At 41.7% G+C, this 14,006-nt stretch overlaps 1 protein-coding gene across 1 annotated transcript; it reads left to right on the top strand.

Annotated features, from left to right (window-relative positions):
• Positions 1-794: 794 nt before the first annotated feature.
• On the top strand, positions 795-12,458 carry LOC139566279 (T-cell-specific surface glycoprotein CD28-like). Its single transcript, XM_071387344.1, has 4 exons — positions 795-1,289; positions 5,902-6,258; positions 7,097-7,236; positions 12,149-12,458. The coding sequence occupies exons 1-4, from the start codon at positions 1,205-1,207 to the stop codon at positions 12,269-12,271; spliced, it is 705 nt and encodes a 234-aa protein (XP_071243445.1). The 5' UTR covers positions 795-1,204; the 3' UTR covers positions 12,272-12,458.
• Positions 12,459-14,006: the final 1,548 nt, after the last annotated feature.

Genomic DNA, 14,006 nt, shown 5'->3' on the forward strand with positions numbered 1-14,006 from the left:
TTATTTAACCTGTCTCCTCCCCTTCATCTACACTGATTTGAAGTTGATTTAACAAATGACATCAGTAAGGGATCAAAACTTTCACCTTGTCAGTCTATGTCATGGAAAGAGCAGATGTTTGTGATCTTTTGTATACTCAGTATATGACAGGCACTAATTTGCAATATAGCCTGTGTCGTTAGCTTCGCTTTTAAAACAGATAAGGCTTAAGCAGACAGACAGAAAGATGGAGAACAAGAAGAAGCACAGTGTGACCGCAGAGAAGATGCTGAGACATGCTGGCTGGGAGAAGCTCTGCGTTTGGTGTTCATGTAGGCACTCTGGGAAGATTCCACTCTCTTTAGTCTCAGTTGGTAGAGCATGATGCTTGCAACCCCAGTTCTATTCCCGCTGGGGACACCCACACCAAAAATGTATGTATGCATGACATGACTCTGTGTGTGTGTGTGTGTGTGTGTGTGTGTGTGTAGCTGTAGTGTGCAGGAGATCAGTAAATCTCTCTGTTCCCCCCAAAACAAACTATAGCATACTACATTTCCAATGAAGATACTTGTATGATATGATGTGTCTCTGGAAAATTCTTGCACAGAAAAATCATGACAAACAGGAAATGTTGGCCTATACAGTGACCACAACGAGATGTATGGTGATACGATTCGATGTAATACTCCCCTGTCTCTGTGATCATACCAGAGTTTTCCTGACTGTCTGTCACAGGAGACAGTCACATAGCAACAGAGAAACCTGGGTGGGTCTCTGCGAGTTCTACCAGAAGCAGTGAAATATGATATGGAGAAAATCAAACATGAGTAATGCGATACGAGGTTCCAACCCCATCAAAGGTCACACACCGGTAGAGCGCGGAAACTTCTGATGAAGTTCAGAGTGCACTGCCACAGAGTGCGGATATTTTTTACTCAAGAGTCTGTGCAGTCAGTCACCCAGCTAGATGTGCAGCAGAGAGAGTTGCTTACAGTCGACGAGGGCCAGATTGTTGTTCACAGTGAAGTGACAGGGAAGGATGTTATGAGACGCACGCTGTCATCGTGTGACAAGCATGTGTTGTATGTTTAGGTAGAGCAGAGCGGTCACTGTCTCGTTCGGTTTGGCATACAGTGTATCATTACATTTACCCTGATTGTTGTGCACTGCAAAGGGATATCAGGGGAGCTTCAGTTTCACGACAAAACTGAGAACTTTCAAGATGATGGTTTACTGTATACCCACGATCCTCCTCTCCCTCTGCCTCTCCAGTGCTGCAAACATGATAAGCTCCCACAACTGTAACGGTAAGATCTGAGCCTGTTTAGTAGGGTGCAATGTTATAGAATGTTCATAGAGTATTGTGTAGAACAGATGTAAATGTCAGTCAGGTAGAATAAGAAATCGTTTCAGCTCTAATTATTACATTTCTGTCTGAATGTTTCACCATTGGACTTTGTCATTAACGTTCATCTATATTCTCAGTGTCAACAAATGTCACATCAGGCATGATCCATAGCACTACCAGAACATTCTGATAACTAGAACAAAAGCCAAAGGTTGCCCAATCAAAGGGTTGCAGATTATTCAAGATTGCAATGTTCACCAAGCTGCATGGTTTTATCAGGTGTGGATGCTAGTTGCAGTGGTTTGGATCTCTCCAACACATTACTCAAACTACTGTAGTTAAACCCCAATTACAGATGTGGATATGCTTTAACATCTAGACTACAGCTATATTATGAATAGAATAAGCAGGTCTATGTACAGTTCAAGTCGGAAGTTAGGTGCTTAGGAAAGTTAAGTGCTTAGGAAAGAGACGCGTTCTGTCTCCTAGAGGTAAACGTACCGTGGTGCGAAAAGTGCAAATCAATCCCAAAACAGCACAGGACCTTGTGAAGATGCTGGAGGAAACCAGTACAAAAGTATCTATATCCACAGTAAAACGAGTCTTGGTCGACATAACTTGAATGGACGCTCAGCAAGGAAGAAGCCACTGCTCCAAAACCGCCATAAAAAAGCCAGACTACGGTTTGCAACTGCACATAGGGACAAATATTGTACTTTTTGGAGAAATGTCCTCTGGTCTGATGAAACAAAAATAGAACTGTTTGGCCATAATGACCATCGTTATGTTTGGAGGAAAAAGGGGGAGGATTGCTAATATTATTCTGACATTTCACATTCTTAAAATAAAGAGGTGATCCTAACTGACCTAATACAGGGAATTTTTACTAAGATTAAATGTCAGGAAATGTGAAAAACTGAGTTTAAATGTATTTGGCTAAGGTGTATGTAAACTTCCGAATCAACTGTAAGTAATGCATTGAATTGGCTGTTTCCTAATTTTGATAGGACTTTGCAGAAAAGAATAGGCAGGGGTGACAGGGATGAAACTAAGTGACTCACGTTTTCTATTCCACACAGTTCTGTGACTGCCTCTCTCCACCACTTTATGAAAGCTCTCTCGCTCTCTCTCACGGAAAATGTTCAATGTGTGGGTTAAAATACAAGGAAATTACAAATAATGAAATATGAATAATCCAGATTTGGGGCTAGGTACAATATGAGTAAGTGAAAGCAATCTGAATTGTTTGAATCCCCTTGAGATTGCTGCCTGTCGCTTCATTGTTTGCTAGAGATGTCAGGTTTTCAGTTGTGATATTAACTTGTAGTTGGGATTTACATTTGGTTGTGAATTCAACATGAAATCCCCCCCCAAAAAAGTTAGGTTGAAAAAAAATACTCTTATGCTCAGCAACACATTCAACGTCATCACATAGATTAAATATAATCTAATCAATTTTTTAAAAACATTTTATTAAGACAAATCAGTTAAGAACAAATTCTTATTTACAATGACGGCCTACCAGAAGGCAAAAGGCCTCCTGGGGGATGGGGGATGGGGGCTGGGATTAAAAATATATTTTTTTATTTAAGTATAGGACGAAACACACATCATGACAAGAGAGACACCACAACGCTACATAAAGAGAGACCTAAGAAAACAACACAGCATGGTAGCAACACAACAACATGGTAACAACACAACATAGCAGCAGAACAACATGGTAGCAGCACAACAACATGGTACAGTACAAACATTATTGGTCAAAGACAACAGCACAAAGGGCAAGAAGGTAGAGACAACAATACATCACCCGAAGCAGCCACAACTGTCAGTAAGAGTGTCCATGATTGAGTCTTTGAATGAAGAGATGGAGATAAAACTGTCCAGTTTGAGTGTTTGTTGCACCTCGTTCCAGTCGCTAGCTGCAGCAGACTGAAAAGACGAGCGACCCAGGGATGTGTGTGCTTTGGGGACCTTTAACATAATGTGACTGGCAGAACGGGTGTTGTATGTGGAGGATGAGGGCTGCAGCAGATATCCCAGGTAGGGGGGAGTGAGGCCTAAGAGGGTCTTATAAATAAGCATCAACCGGTGGGTCTTGCGACAGGTATACAGAGATAACCAGTTTACAGAGGTGTATAGAGTGCAGTGATGTGTCCTATAAGAAGCATTGGTGGCAAATCTGATGGCCGAATGGTAAAGAACATCTAGCTGCTCGAGAGCACCCTCAACTGCCGATCGATCTATAAATTACATCTCCGTTATCTAGCATGGGTAGGATAGTCATCTGAATCAGGGTTAGTTTGACAGCTGTGGTGAAAGAGGAGTGATTACGATAGAGGAAACCAAGTCTAGATTTAACCTTAGCCTGCAGCTTTGATATCTGCTGAGAGAAGGACAGTGTACCATCTAGCCATACTCCCAAGTACTTGTATGAGGTGACTACCTCAAGCTCTAAACCCTCAGAGGTAGTAATCACTCCGGTGGGGAGAGGGGCATTCTTCTTACCAAACCACATGACCTTTGTTTTGTTCAGAACAAGGTTAAGGGCAGAGAAAGCTTGTTGGACACTAAGAAAGCTTTGTTGAAGAGCGTTTAACACAAAATCCAAGGAGGGACCAGCTGAGTATAAGACTGTATCATCTGCATATAAATGGATGAGAGAGCCTCCTATTACTTGAGCTATGTTGTTGATGTAAATTGAGAAGAGCGTGGGGCCTAGGATCGAGCCTCGGGGTGCTCCCTTGGTGACAGGCAGTGACTAAGACACTTTATACACTGCACTCTTTGAGAGAGGTAGTTAGCAAACCAGGCCAAAGACCAATACTCCTTAGCCGGCCCACAAGAATGGAATGGTCTTTGTTCAAGTCAATAAAAATAGCAGCACAATATTGCTTAAAATCAAGGGCAATGGTGACATAATTTAGGACCTTTAAGGTTGCAGTGACACATCCATAACCTGTGCGGAAACCAGATTGCATACCCGCGAGAATACTATAGACATCAAGAAAGCCAGTCAATTGATTATTGACAAGTTTCCAACACTTTTGATAAACAGGGCAAAATAGAAATTGGCCTATAACAGTTAGGATCAGCTTGATCTCACCCTTTAAATAAAGGATGCACCGTGGCTGCCAGCCAAGCAATGGGAACCTCCCCAGAAAGTAGAGACAGGTTAAAAAGGTCGGAGATAGGCTTGGCGATGATAGGGGCAGCAACCTTAAAGAATAAAGGGTCTAAACCATCTGAACCAGATGTTCTTTTAGGGTCAAGTTTAAGGAGCTCCTTTAGCACCTCGTACTAAGTGACCGCCTGCAGGGAGAAACTTTGTAGCAGGGCAGGGGAAAAAGATGGAGGAGCTTCGGGGATAGTCACATTAGAAGGGGTGGGAGATGAGGAAATGTTGGATGAGCAAGGGGGCATGGCAGAGTCAAATAGGAATCCTGACTTAATGAAGTGGTGATTAAAGAGCTCATCCATGTGCTCCTTTTCAGTAACAACCACACCATCAACATTATGGAACATTATTTAACCGTTTTCACAAACTTCTTGGGGTTAGACCCACAGAGAGAGAACTGCTCCTTAGAGTAACTAACGTTGGCCTTCCGGATAGCCTGAGTGCACTTATTTCTCATTTGTCTGAACGAGAGCCAGTCAGCCTGAGTATGCGTGTGCCGAGCGGTTTGCCAAATAGAATTCTTGAGGTGGAGTAACTCAGATCACAGTTCGAACCATTGCTTTAGGACTTGGTCAGGTGGTTTAAGCATGTCCCAGTTTAGATCACCTAGCAGGACAAATTCAGACTTGGTGTAAGGGGCCAGGAGAGAGCTTAGGGCAGGTAGGGTACAGGCCAGTGCTGATGGAGGACGATAGCATCCAGCAACAAGTCAACAAAGAGTTATTTTAAAGTGTAATGTGTAAAACCAGCAAATCAAATTGTTTGGGGACAGACTTGGTGGAGACAATCAAGCACTGTAGTTGTTCCTTGGTAAAGATTGCCACTCCACCACCTTTGGAAGATCTGTCTTATAGAAGATTTGTCTTCTAGAAAGGTTAACATCAGTGTTCCAAACACTCTTAACCACGTCTCAGTAATGACCAACACATCTGGATTGGAGCTGTGAACCCACACTTTCAATTGATACATTTTAGGTAATAAGCTTCTAGTGTTAACGTGCAGAAAACCCAGGCTTTTACGAGAGCAGAAATCAGTGAAGCAGATATCAGAGCACAAATCAGAATTGAGGCTAGCAACAGTAGATGGGCCAGGATGTGCATGCACATCTACAGATATAATCAGCAGTAATACAATCAGGTCACGGCAGAGGACAGGGAGAGCTCTGCAGTGTTGATTTATAACATTTGAATGTGCATTAGATGGCAACAAGATCATATTGTACAGCAATTTCCTTAGGTAACATGAATATAAAGCCGGCGAGAGGTGATTAGAATAGGATGGGAGGCCAAGAGTCCGTGTAACCAATAGAGAGTCAGAGTCCCGAGTGTGGGAACAAACAGGACACGCACAACTGACTGCCTCTGTTTGACTTTTGACCTTCCCTCACCAGACAAGCTCAGAACGTTCAATGTGGTCCGTGTGTCTGTCAACGGCACTGCATCGGTCAGATGCCCCAACCTGACAGGCAAGGACCAGGAGGAGATGAGATTCCACCTTTACCTGGGCTTGGTCGAGGTTGGCAACCAAACTCACGACAATGCTCACAACCACAACTCCACAGAGATCGTGAGTCCTGTTGGGAAGGGTCTGGGGCTGAGGGTGAACAAACAGGACCATACAGTCAGTTTTGTCCTCTCTGGAATGACCACGGAGCGCGCTGGAGTCTATACCTGTGAGGGGCACCCCATGTACCCACCTCCCATTGAGAAAGTACCAGACGAGCCTCAGACCTTGGTCCTGGTTGAAGGTATGTTTACTTCAAAAGGAACTGATCTATACAAGCACACACAAATACACACGGGTGCGCACAGGCATGCACAAAATGCTATATATTGATTTACAGAAATAGATACACTTGAGTGTACAAAACATTAGGAACACCTGCTCTTCCATGACATAGACTGACCAGGTGAATGGTATGATCCCTTATTGATGTCACTTGTTAAATCCACTTCAATCAGTGTAGACGAAGGGGAGGAGACAGGTTAAAGAAGGATATTTGTGCTTTGAGACATTTAAAACATGGATTGTGTATGTATGCCATACAGAGGGTAAATGGGCAAGGCAAAAGATTTAAGTGCCTTTGAACGAAGTATGGTAGTAGGTTCCAGGTGCACCGGTTTGAGTGTGTCAAGAACTTCAACGCTGCTGGGTTTTTCACGCTCAACAGTTTTCTATGTGTATCAAGAATGGTCCACCACCCAAAGGACATCCAGCCAACTTGATACAACTGTGGGAAACATTGGAATCATCATGGACCAGCATCCCTGTAGCACGTTTGACACCTTGTAGAGTACATACGGTGACGAATTGAGGCTGTTCTGCGGGGAAAAGCGCGTGTAACTCAACATTAGGAAGGTGTTCCTAATGTTTTGTACACACACAGTATATTCTAAGGATCTATTTACACTTAAAAAGCCAAACTGGCCAGTTTCCTGAACCTATACAAGCCTACTTCTGGACTGAAATGTATTTTCAATGTAAAAACGAAGTTACTCCAGGAGTAGGCTTATTCTGGATCCGGAAAACTGCCCCTTAAAGCTTAAAACTCACATATCTATCTCTCTCTTTCATTGGTTGGTCAGCTCTCCAGTGCCAGGCAAGGAAGACTGTGGGATGTGTTGGCTCTGGAGATGATGGTGTCCCTGCTTGGGCATGGGTGCTGGGGTTCTGGGTCACCACCATCTATGGCCTGGTTGTCACGGTCATCGCCTTTGCCATCCGGGTGAGTGACATCTTGCTTCCTTTCCTCAGAGAGGGTAACTTGTCTTACATCCATGATATGCTGCCTCCTGTGATGAAAACATTTAAGCAAGCCTTGGCATCATTTCAATGCACAATTAACTATTTAGTCCATTGAGAGGTATATACCTGTCTATTTAAGGAAAAATTACCTTGATTAACTCCTTAGTCATAGCTGCCTACTCCTGATGGCTTGTTTTTCAAATCATACTGTATGAGCAAAAAATATGTAGCTTCATCTGGAATGCTAAACCGGACAAGATAAAACGTTCTTATCTATATAATGAATATGAACTGGGTGGGCTGAGATGATTAAATATAAAAGCACTAAACCTCCTAAAGCTTTCCTTATACAAAAGTTTTACTTAGACCCAAAATGGTTTTCAAGTAGATTAAAGTAATCCCTTGTTTAAAAATGGCCGTAATTAATTAATTGAAACCTTGTTCAAAGTATCTCTTTTTCAAATTAGCAATGCAGAGCTGTTTACAATTTCGATTTCATCCCCCAGAAAATATAGAACAAATATTACAACACATTGTTGAACTCAAATGTGCTGGTTGATAAAATACCTGTATTTATGAGGACCAGGATGTTGACAGCTGTGCCATACACATTGCAAAATAGCTAGGAAGAGAATTTTGATGTACCAATTCCATGGCACAGGGTATATATATATATATAGTCAAAAGTTTGGACCTATGTACTCATTCCAGGGTTTTCTTTCTTCGTAAAAAGTATGGTCTACATTGTAGAATAATAGTGGACATCAAAACTATGAAATAACACATGGAATCATGTAGTAACCAAAAAAAAGTATTAAATATATTTTATATTTGCCTTGATGACAGCTTTACACACACTTTGCATTCTCTGAACCAGCTTCATGAGGTAGTCACCTGGAAAGCATTTCAATTAACAGTTGTGTCTTGTTAATTTGTGGAATTTCTTTCCTCTTTACTGCGTTTGAGGCAATCAGTTGTGTTGTGACAAGGTAGGGGTGGTATACAGAAGATAGCTCTATTTGGTAGAAGACCAAGTCCATATCATGGCAAGAACAGCTCAAATAAGCAAAGAGAAACGACAGTCCTTCATTACTTTAAGACATGAAGGTCAGTCAATCCAGAAAATGTCAAGAACTTTGAAAGTTTCTTCAAGTGCAGTCGCAAAAACCATCAAGCGCTTATGACGAAACTGGCTCTCATGAGGACCGCCACAAGAAAGGAAGACCCAGAGTTACCTCTGCTGCAGAGGGTAAGTTCATTAGAGTTAACTGCACCTCAGATTGCAGCCCAAATAAATGCTTCACAGAGTTCAAGTAACAGACACATCTCAACATCAACTGTTCAGAGGAGACTGCGTGAATCAGGCCTTCATGGTCGAATTGCTGCAAAGAAAAAACTACTAAAGGACACCAATAAGAAGAAGAGACTTACTTGGGCCAAGAAACACAATCAATGGGTTCAATCCTCGGGCCGACTCTCTTCTCTGTATACATCAATGATGTCGCTCTTGCTGCTGGTGATTCTCTGATACACCTCTACGCTGACGACACCATTCTGTATACTTCTGGCCCCTCTTTGGACACTGTGTTAACTAACCTCCAGACGAGCTTCAATGCCATACAACTCTCCTTCTGTGACCTCCAACTGCTCTTAAACGCAAGTCAAACTAAATGCATGCTATTCAACCGATCACTGCCCGCACCTGCTCGCCCATCCAGCATCACTACTCTGGACGGTTCTGACTTAGAATACGTGGACAACTACAAATACCTAGGTGTCTGGTTAGACTGTAAACTCTCCTTCCAGACTCACATTAAGCATCTCCAATCCAAAATTAAATCTAGAATCGGCTTCCTATATCGCAACAAAGCATCCTTCACACATGCTGCCAAACATACCCTCGTAAAACTGACCATCCTACCGATCCTCAACTTCGGTGATGTCATCTATAAAATAGCCTCCAACACTCTACTCAACAAACTGGATGCAGTCTATCACAGTGCCATCCGTTTTGTCACCAAAGCCCTATACACTACCCACCATTGCGACCTGTACGCTCTCGTTGGTTGGCTCTCGCTTCATACTCGTCACCTAACCCACTGGCTACAGGTTATCTACAAGTCTCTGCTAGGTAAAGCCCCGCCTTATCTCAGCTCACTGGTCACCATAGCAGCACCCACTCATAGCACGCGCTCCAGCAGGTATATCTCACTGGTCACCCCCAAAGCAAATTCCTCCTTTGGTCGCCTTTCCTTCCAGTTCTCTGCTGCCAATGACTAGAACGAACTGCAAAAATCTCTGAAGCTGGAAACACTTATCTCCCTCACTAGCTTTAAGCACCAGCTGTCAGAGCAACTCACAGATTACCGCACCTGTACATAGCCCATCTATAATTTAGCCCAAACAACTACCTCTTCCCCTACTTTATTTATTTAGCTCCTTTGCACCCCATTATTTATATTTCTACTTTGCACATTCTTCCACTGCAAATCTACCATTCCAGTGTTTTACTTGCTATATTGTATTTACCTCGCCACCATGGCCTTTTTTTGCCTTTACCTCCCTTATCTCACCTCTTTTGCTCACATTGTATATAGACTTATTTTTCTACTGTATTATTGACTGTATGTCTTGTTTATTCCCTGTGTAACTCTGTGTTGTTGTATGTGTCGAATTGCTTTGCTTTATCTTGGCCAGGTCGCAGTTGCAAATGAGAACTTGTTCTCAACTAGCCTTCCTGGTTAAATAAAGGTGAAATAAAAATGTTAAAAAATAAAATAAAAATGGACATTAGTCTGGTGGAAATCTGTCCTTTGGTCTGATGAGTCCAAATTAGACATTTTTGGTTTAAACCGCCGTGTCTTTGTGAGACGCAGAGTAGGTGAACGGATGATCTCCGCATGTATGGTTCCCACCATGAAGCATGGAGGAGGTGTGAGAGGGCTTTGCTGGTGACACTGTCTGATTTATTTACAATTCAAGGCATACTTAACCTGCATGGCTACCACAGCATTCTGCAGCGATACACCATCCCAGCTGGTTTGTGCTTAGTGGGACTATCATTGATTTTTCAACAGACAATGACACCTCCAGGCTGTGTAAATGCTATTTGACCAAGAAGGAGAGTGATGGAGTGCTACATCAGATGAACTGGCTTCCACAAATCACCCGACCTCAAACCAATTGAGATGGTTTGGAATGAGTTGGACCGCAGAGTGAAGGAAAAGCAGCGAACAAGTACTCAGCATATGTGGGAACTCCTTCAAGACTGTTGGAAAAGCATTCCTCATGAAGCTGGTTGAGAGAATGCCAAGAGTGTTCAAAGCTGTCATAAAGTCAAAGGGTGGCTACTTTGAAGAATATAAAATATATTTAGATTTGTTTAATTCTTTGAGGTTATGTGTTATTTCATAGTTTTGATGTCTTCACTATTATAGTACAATGTAGAAAATAGTCATAATGAAGAAAAACCCTTGAATGAGTAGGTGTCCAAACTTTTGACTGGTACTGTATATAAAACGACGAGTTGATAAATAAAATGATGCAAGATTCAACATTTCATGCGCTTCAGTTAAACCTCTTAAGGATCGGACCCTTTTTTTTCAATTTTCGCCCAAAATGACATACCCAAATCTAACCACCTGTAGCTCAGGACCTGAAGCAAGGATATGCATATTCTTGATACCATTTGAAAGGAAACACTTTGAAGTTTGTGGAAATGTGAAGTTTGTGGAAATGTGAAATTAATGTAAGAGAATATAACATATTAGATCTGGTTAAAGATAATACATCATCTTTGAAATGCAAGAGAAAGGCCATTATCTGACTTTGGACTCTTAGCACAATTTAAATGTTGGCCACTAGAGGGCAGCATTGTATGTGCAAAGTTTCAGACTGATTCAATGAACCATTGCATTTCTGTTCAAAATGTTGTATCAAGTCTGCCCAAGTGTGCCTAATCGGTCAATATATACACATGTTCAAGTACATAACTGTGCACTCTCCTCAAACAATAGCATGGTATGTTTTCACTGTAATAGCTACTGTAAATTGGACAGTGCAGTTAGATGAACAAGAATCTAAGATTTCAGCCCATATAAGATATGTCTATGTCCTGGGAAATGTTCTTGTTACTTACAACGTCATGCTAATCACATTAGCGCACGTTAACTCAACCGTCCCGAGGGTGGGACACCGATCCTGTAGATCGTTAAGAGGTTTTAAAATGATTGTACAGAATTCTTGCCAACAACAAAATGTTGAATATTTGGGGCATACAACCATCACAGCTCTGCAGATTTTGATGTGAGGATACAGAATCAATAGATCATTTGTGCTGGTATTTCCCTCAAGTAGACGGTTTCTGGTCTCAGTTTCAGGAATGGCTGAAAAGCATAATAATCTAATATTGACCCTAGAAATAGCATTGTCGGGAGATCGAGAGACCTGGTCAGTCATTTACTAATACTCTTAGTAAAAGTATTTATCTTCAACTCGCAATCTATGGATTCTTTTCGATAGATTCAAAATTGCATGTTAAACATCACAGCATAGTTGAAAGATATTTTGCGAAGAAATACGAAGAGGGTGGCAAGCTGAGATAGGTGGGATGAGCTGAGGGAAATTGAGGGTTGGGATGTGGAACTGGAGACAAGTGGGAGTGAAGTTGCTGGGATGACGGTCAAAGATAAAAGTCAAAAATAAAGTCAAAATAAGCAAAAAATACAAGTTTAAATGACACAAAAAGTCAAATAAAGTCAAATAATGAAATATAGTATATGTATTTAAAACATAAATGATGCATGGAGACAGTTGTATACAACTACAACTGCATACATATACACAGCTCACCCTACTCACTCTCCACCTCTTTCTGTGAATTTGATCCTCAGCTCAGACTGAGGAGAGTGGAGTGTTCCCAGAGCGACTACATGAGTACCAAACCCAGAGCTCCACTCAGGTGGCCCAGGAAGAAGCAGGGGGTCCAGCATCCAATCCGAATGGGACGATACTGATCACGGTCATCCTCAGATCAGTCATTCTCATACAAAAGCTACACGAGAGTTGAGCCTTTATTGGCCCTTGAGAGCTGACTTCGGAAACCCACCAAGTTCTTTATGTAAACCAGTTCTTCAAGTCACATGGTGTACATCTAAATTGTACAACTGATTGTGTGTAAATAAAGATTGAGTTATCTTATAAGTGTTGATCAAATAATTATAGTCTGATGTAATATGATCTTCCGGGAAACTATTGAGAATGGACTCTTGAAGTTGTGGGCAGCATACCCCCAACAACAACAAATAATACGAAATGAATGTTCATGTCTCATATCCCCATGCATACTGTAGTTAACGCGCACATACAAACAGGTTAAGCTTACAGACACAGGGACACCCTCAGTGATATGTAGTGCGCGTGTGGCGTAGCTAGAGGAAGACCCTAGTGAATGGGTCTCACGTGAAACAGTGGTTTCCAAATACGAGGGGACTAAAACCACATACTCTCTCTCTGAGAGCCACTGTGATTGTCATGTATGGGTCAACATAAGGGACTGTCCTACATTGAAACTGACACACTGAATTACAAATCCCTGCTTGTGTTTTAGGACATGACCTTGATGTAAGGTACATCTCTCTATTTTCACTAAGGAGCACACTTAACTTGTGTAACTCGGCGGATAAGGAAACGATAGGAAAGAAACTGCTGCAATGACTAAAAAAACAAAAACACCTAGCATAATTTCCTGTTTAAGGTTCCCTTGGAGGTTGTTTTTTTGTGCCATTGTGCACTTTTGTATGCATAAGAGGCACCGCTCCTTGATGTTGCACACCTTGCAGTTTCTATGTAGTTAGGGTAAACACACTGCAGCAGACTACGAGGGCTGTACAGGTTTCATGTCACAATGTAATAGTGACTATGTTCCAAATGGAAACCTTTTGTCTTTATAGTGCACTACTTTTGCCCAGGGTGTGCACTATAGGGAATAGGGTGCCATTTGGAACGTATACCGCATAAAGGTCTGAGGTTAACACAAGCGTAGGAGATTTTTATATGTTTTGTTCTATGAGATAATATTAGTCAGTTATCATGAACTTCATGAATTATAAAGCCTTACGTATGTGCTTTTTTTAATTACATAAATGCTTCAAAATGACCAAGATTATCTCATAGAATAAAACGTATAAGATCTCCTAAGCCTGTGTTTACCACTGACCTTATTTTTCATGGCATTTACCCAAAAACTCCATACATTTTCCCATAGGCTTTGTCCAACGAACCATGAATGAGTTTGTGCCTACAAAAAAAAAATACAAAAAAAACCTGACATTAATTTTGCTTTCAATGCCGGACGCCCAATTGCTAAAGTGTTGCAGGGCCGTTACGATGATCATGAAAGAATCATCCGCAGCGCTTCAGCCATGATATGACTGACAGTCACGTGTGAGTGTGTGTTTGTTCTGGGGGAAATTCTGGGTTTGGTGTTCATGTAGTCACTCTGGGAAGACTCCTCTCTTTAGTCTGAGTTGACTATCATTTACAGACAAATGTAATAATGAATCATGTCCTGTGGGGCCCAGTCGGTAGAGCATGATGCTTTGTATGTATGCATGACTGTAAGTCTCTTTGAATAAAAGTGTCTGCTAAATGGCACATATTTGATTATTATTTTATAAAGATGTAAATGTAGAGAGTGGCTAGGGTGAGCTACAGTAGGTGTGTGTGTGGGGGTAAAGTCTACACCTGTTG

This window comes from Salvelinus alpinus, chromosome 38, assembly GCF_045679555.1.
Source record: "Salvelinus alpinus chromosome 38, SLU_Salpinus.1, whole genome shotgun sequence".
Classification (NCBI taxonomy): Eukaryota; Metazoa; Chordata; class Actinopteri; order Salmoniformes; family Salmonidae; genus Salvelinus; species Salvelinus alpinus.

Coding starts and splice junctions, on each gene's coding strand:
- LOC139566279 (XM_071387344.1), top strand. CDS start 1,205: ATGATGGTTTACTGTATACCCACGATCCTCCTCTCCCTCTGCCTCTCC. Junction 1,290..5,901: donor AAGCTCCCACAACTGTAACG/GTAAGATCTGAG, acceptor TTCCCTCACCAG/ACAAGCTCAGAACGTTCAAT. Junction 6,259..7,096: donor GACCTTGGTCCTGGTTGAAG/GTATGTTTACTT, acceptor TTGGTTGGTCAG/CTCTCCAGTGCCAGGCAAGG.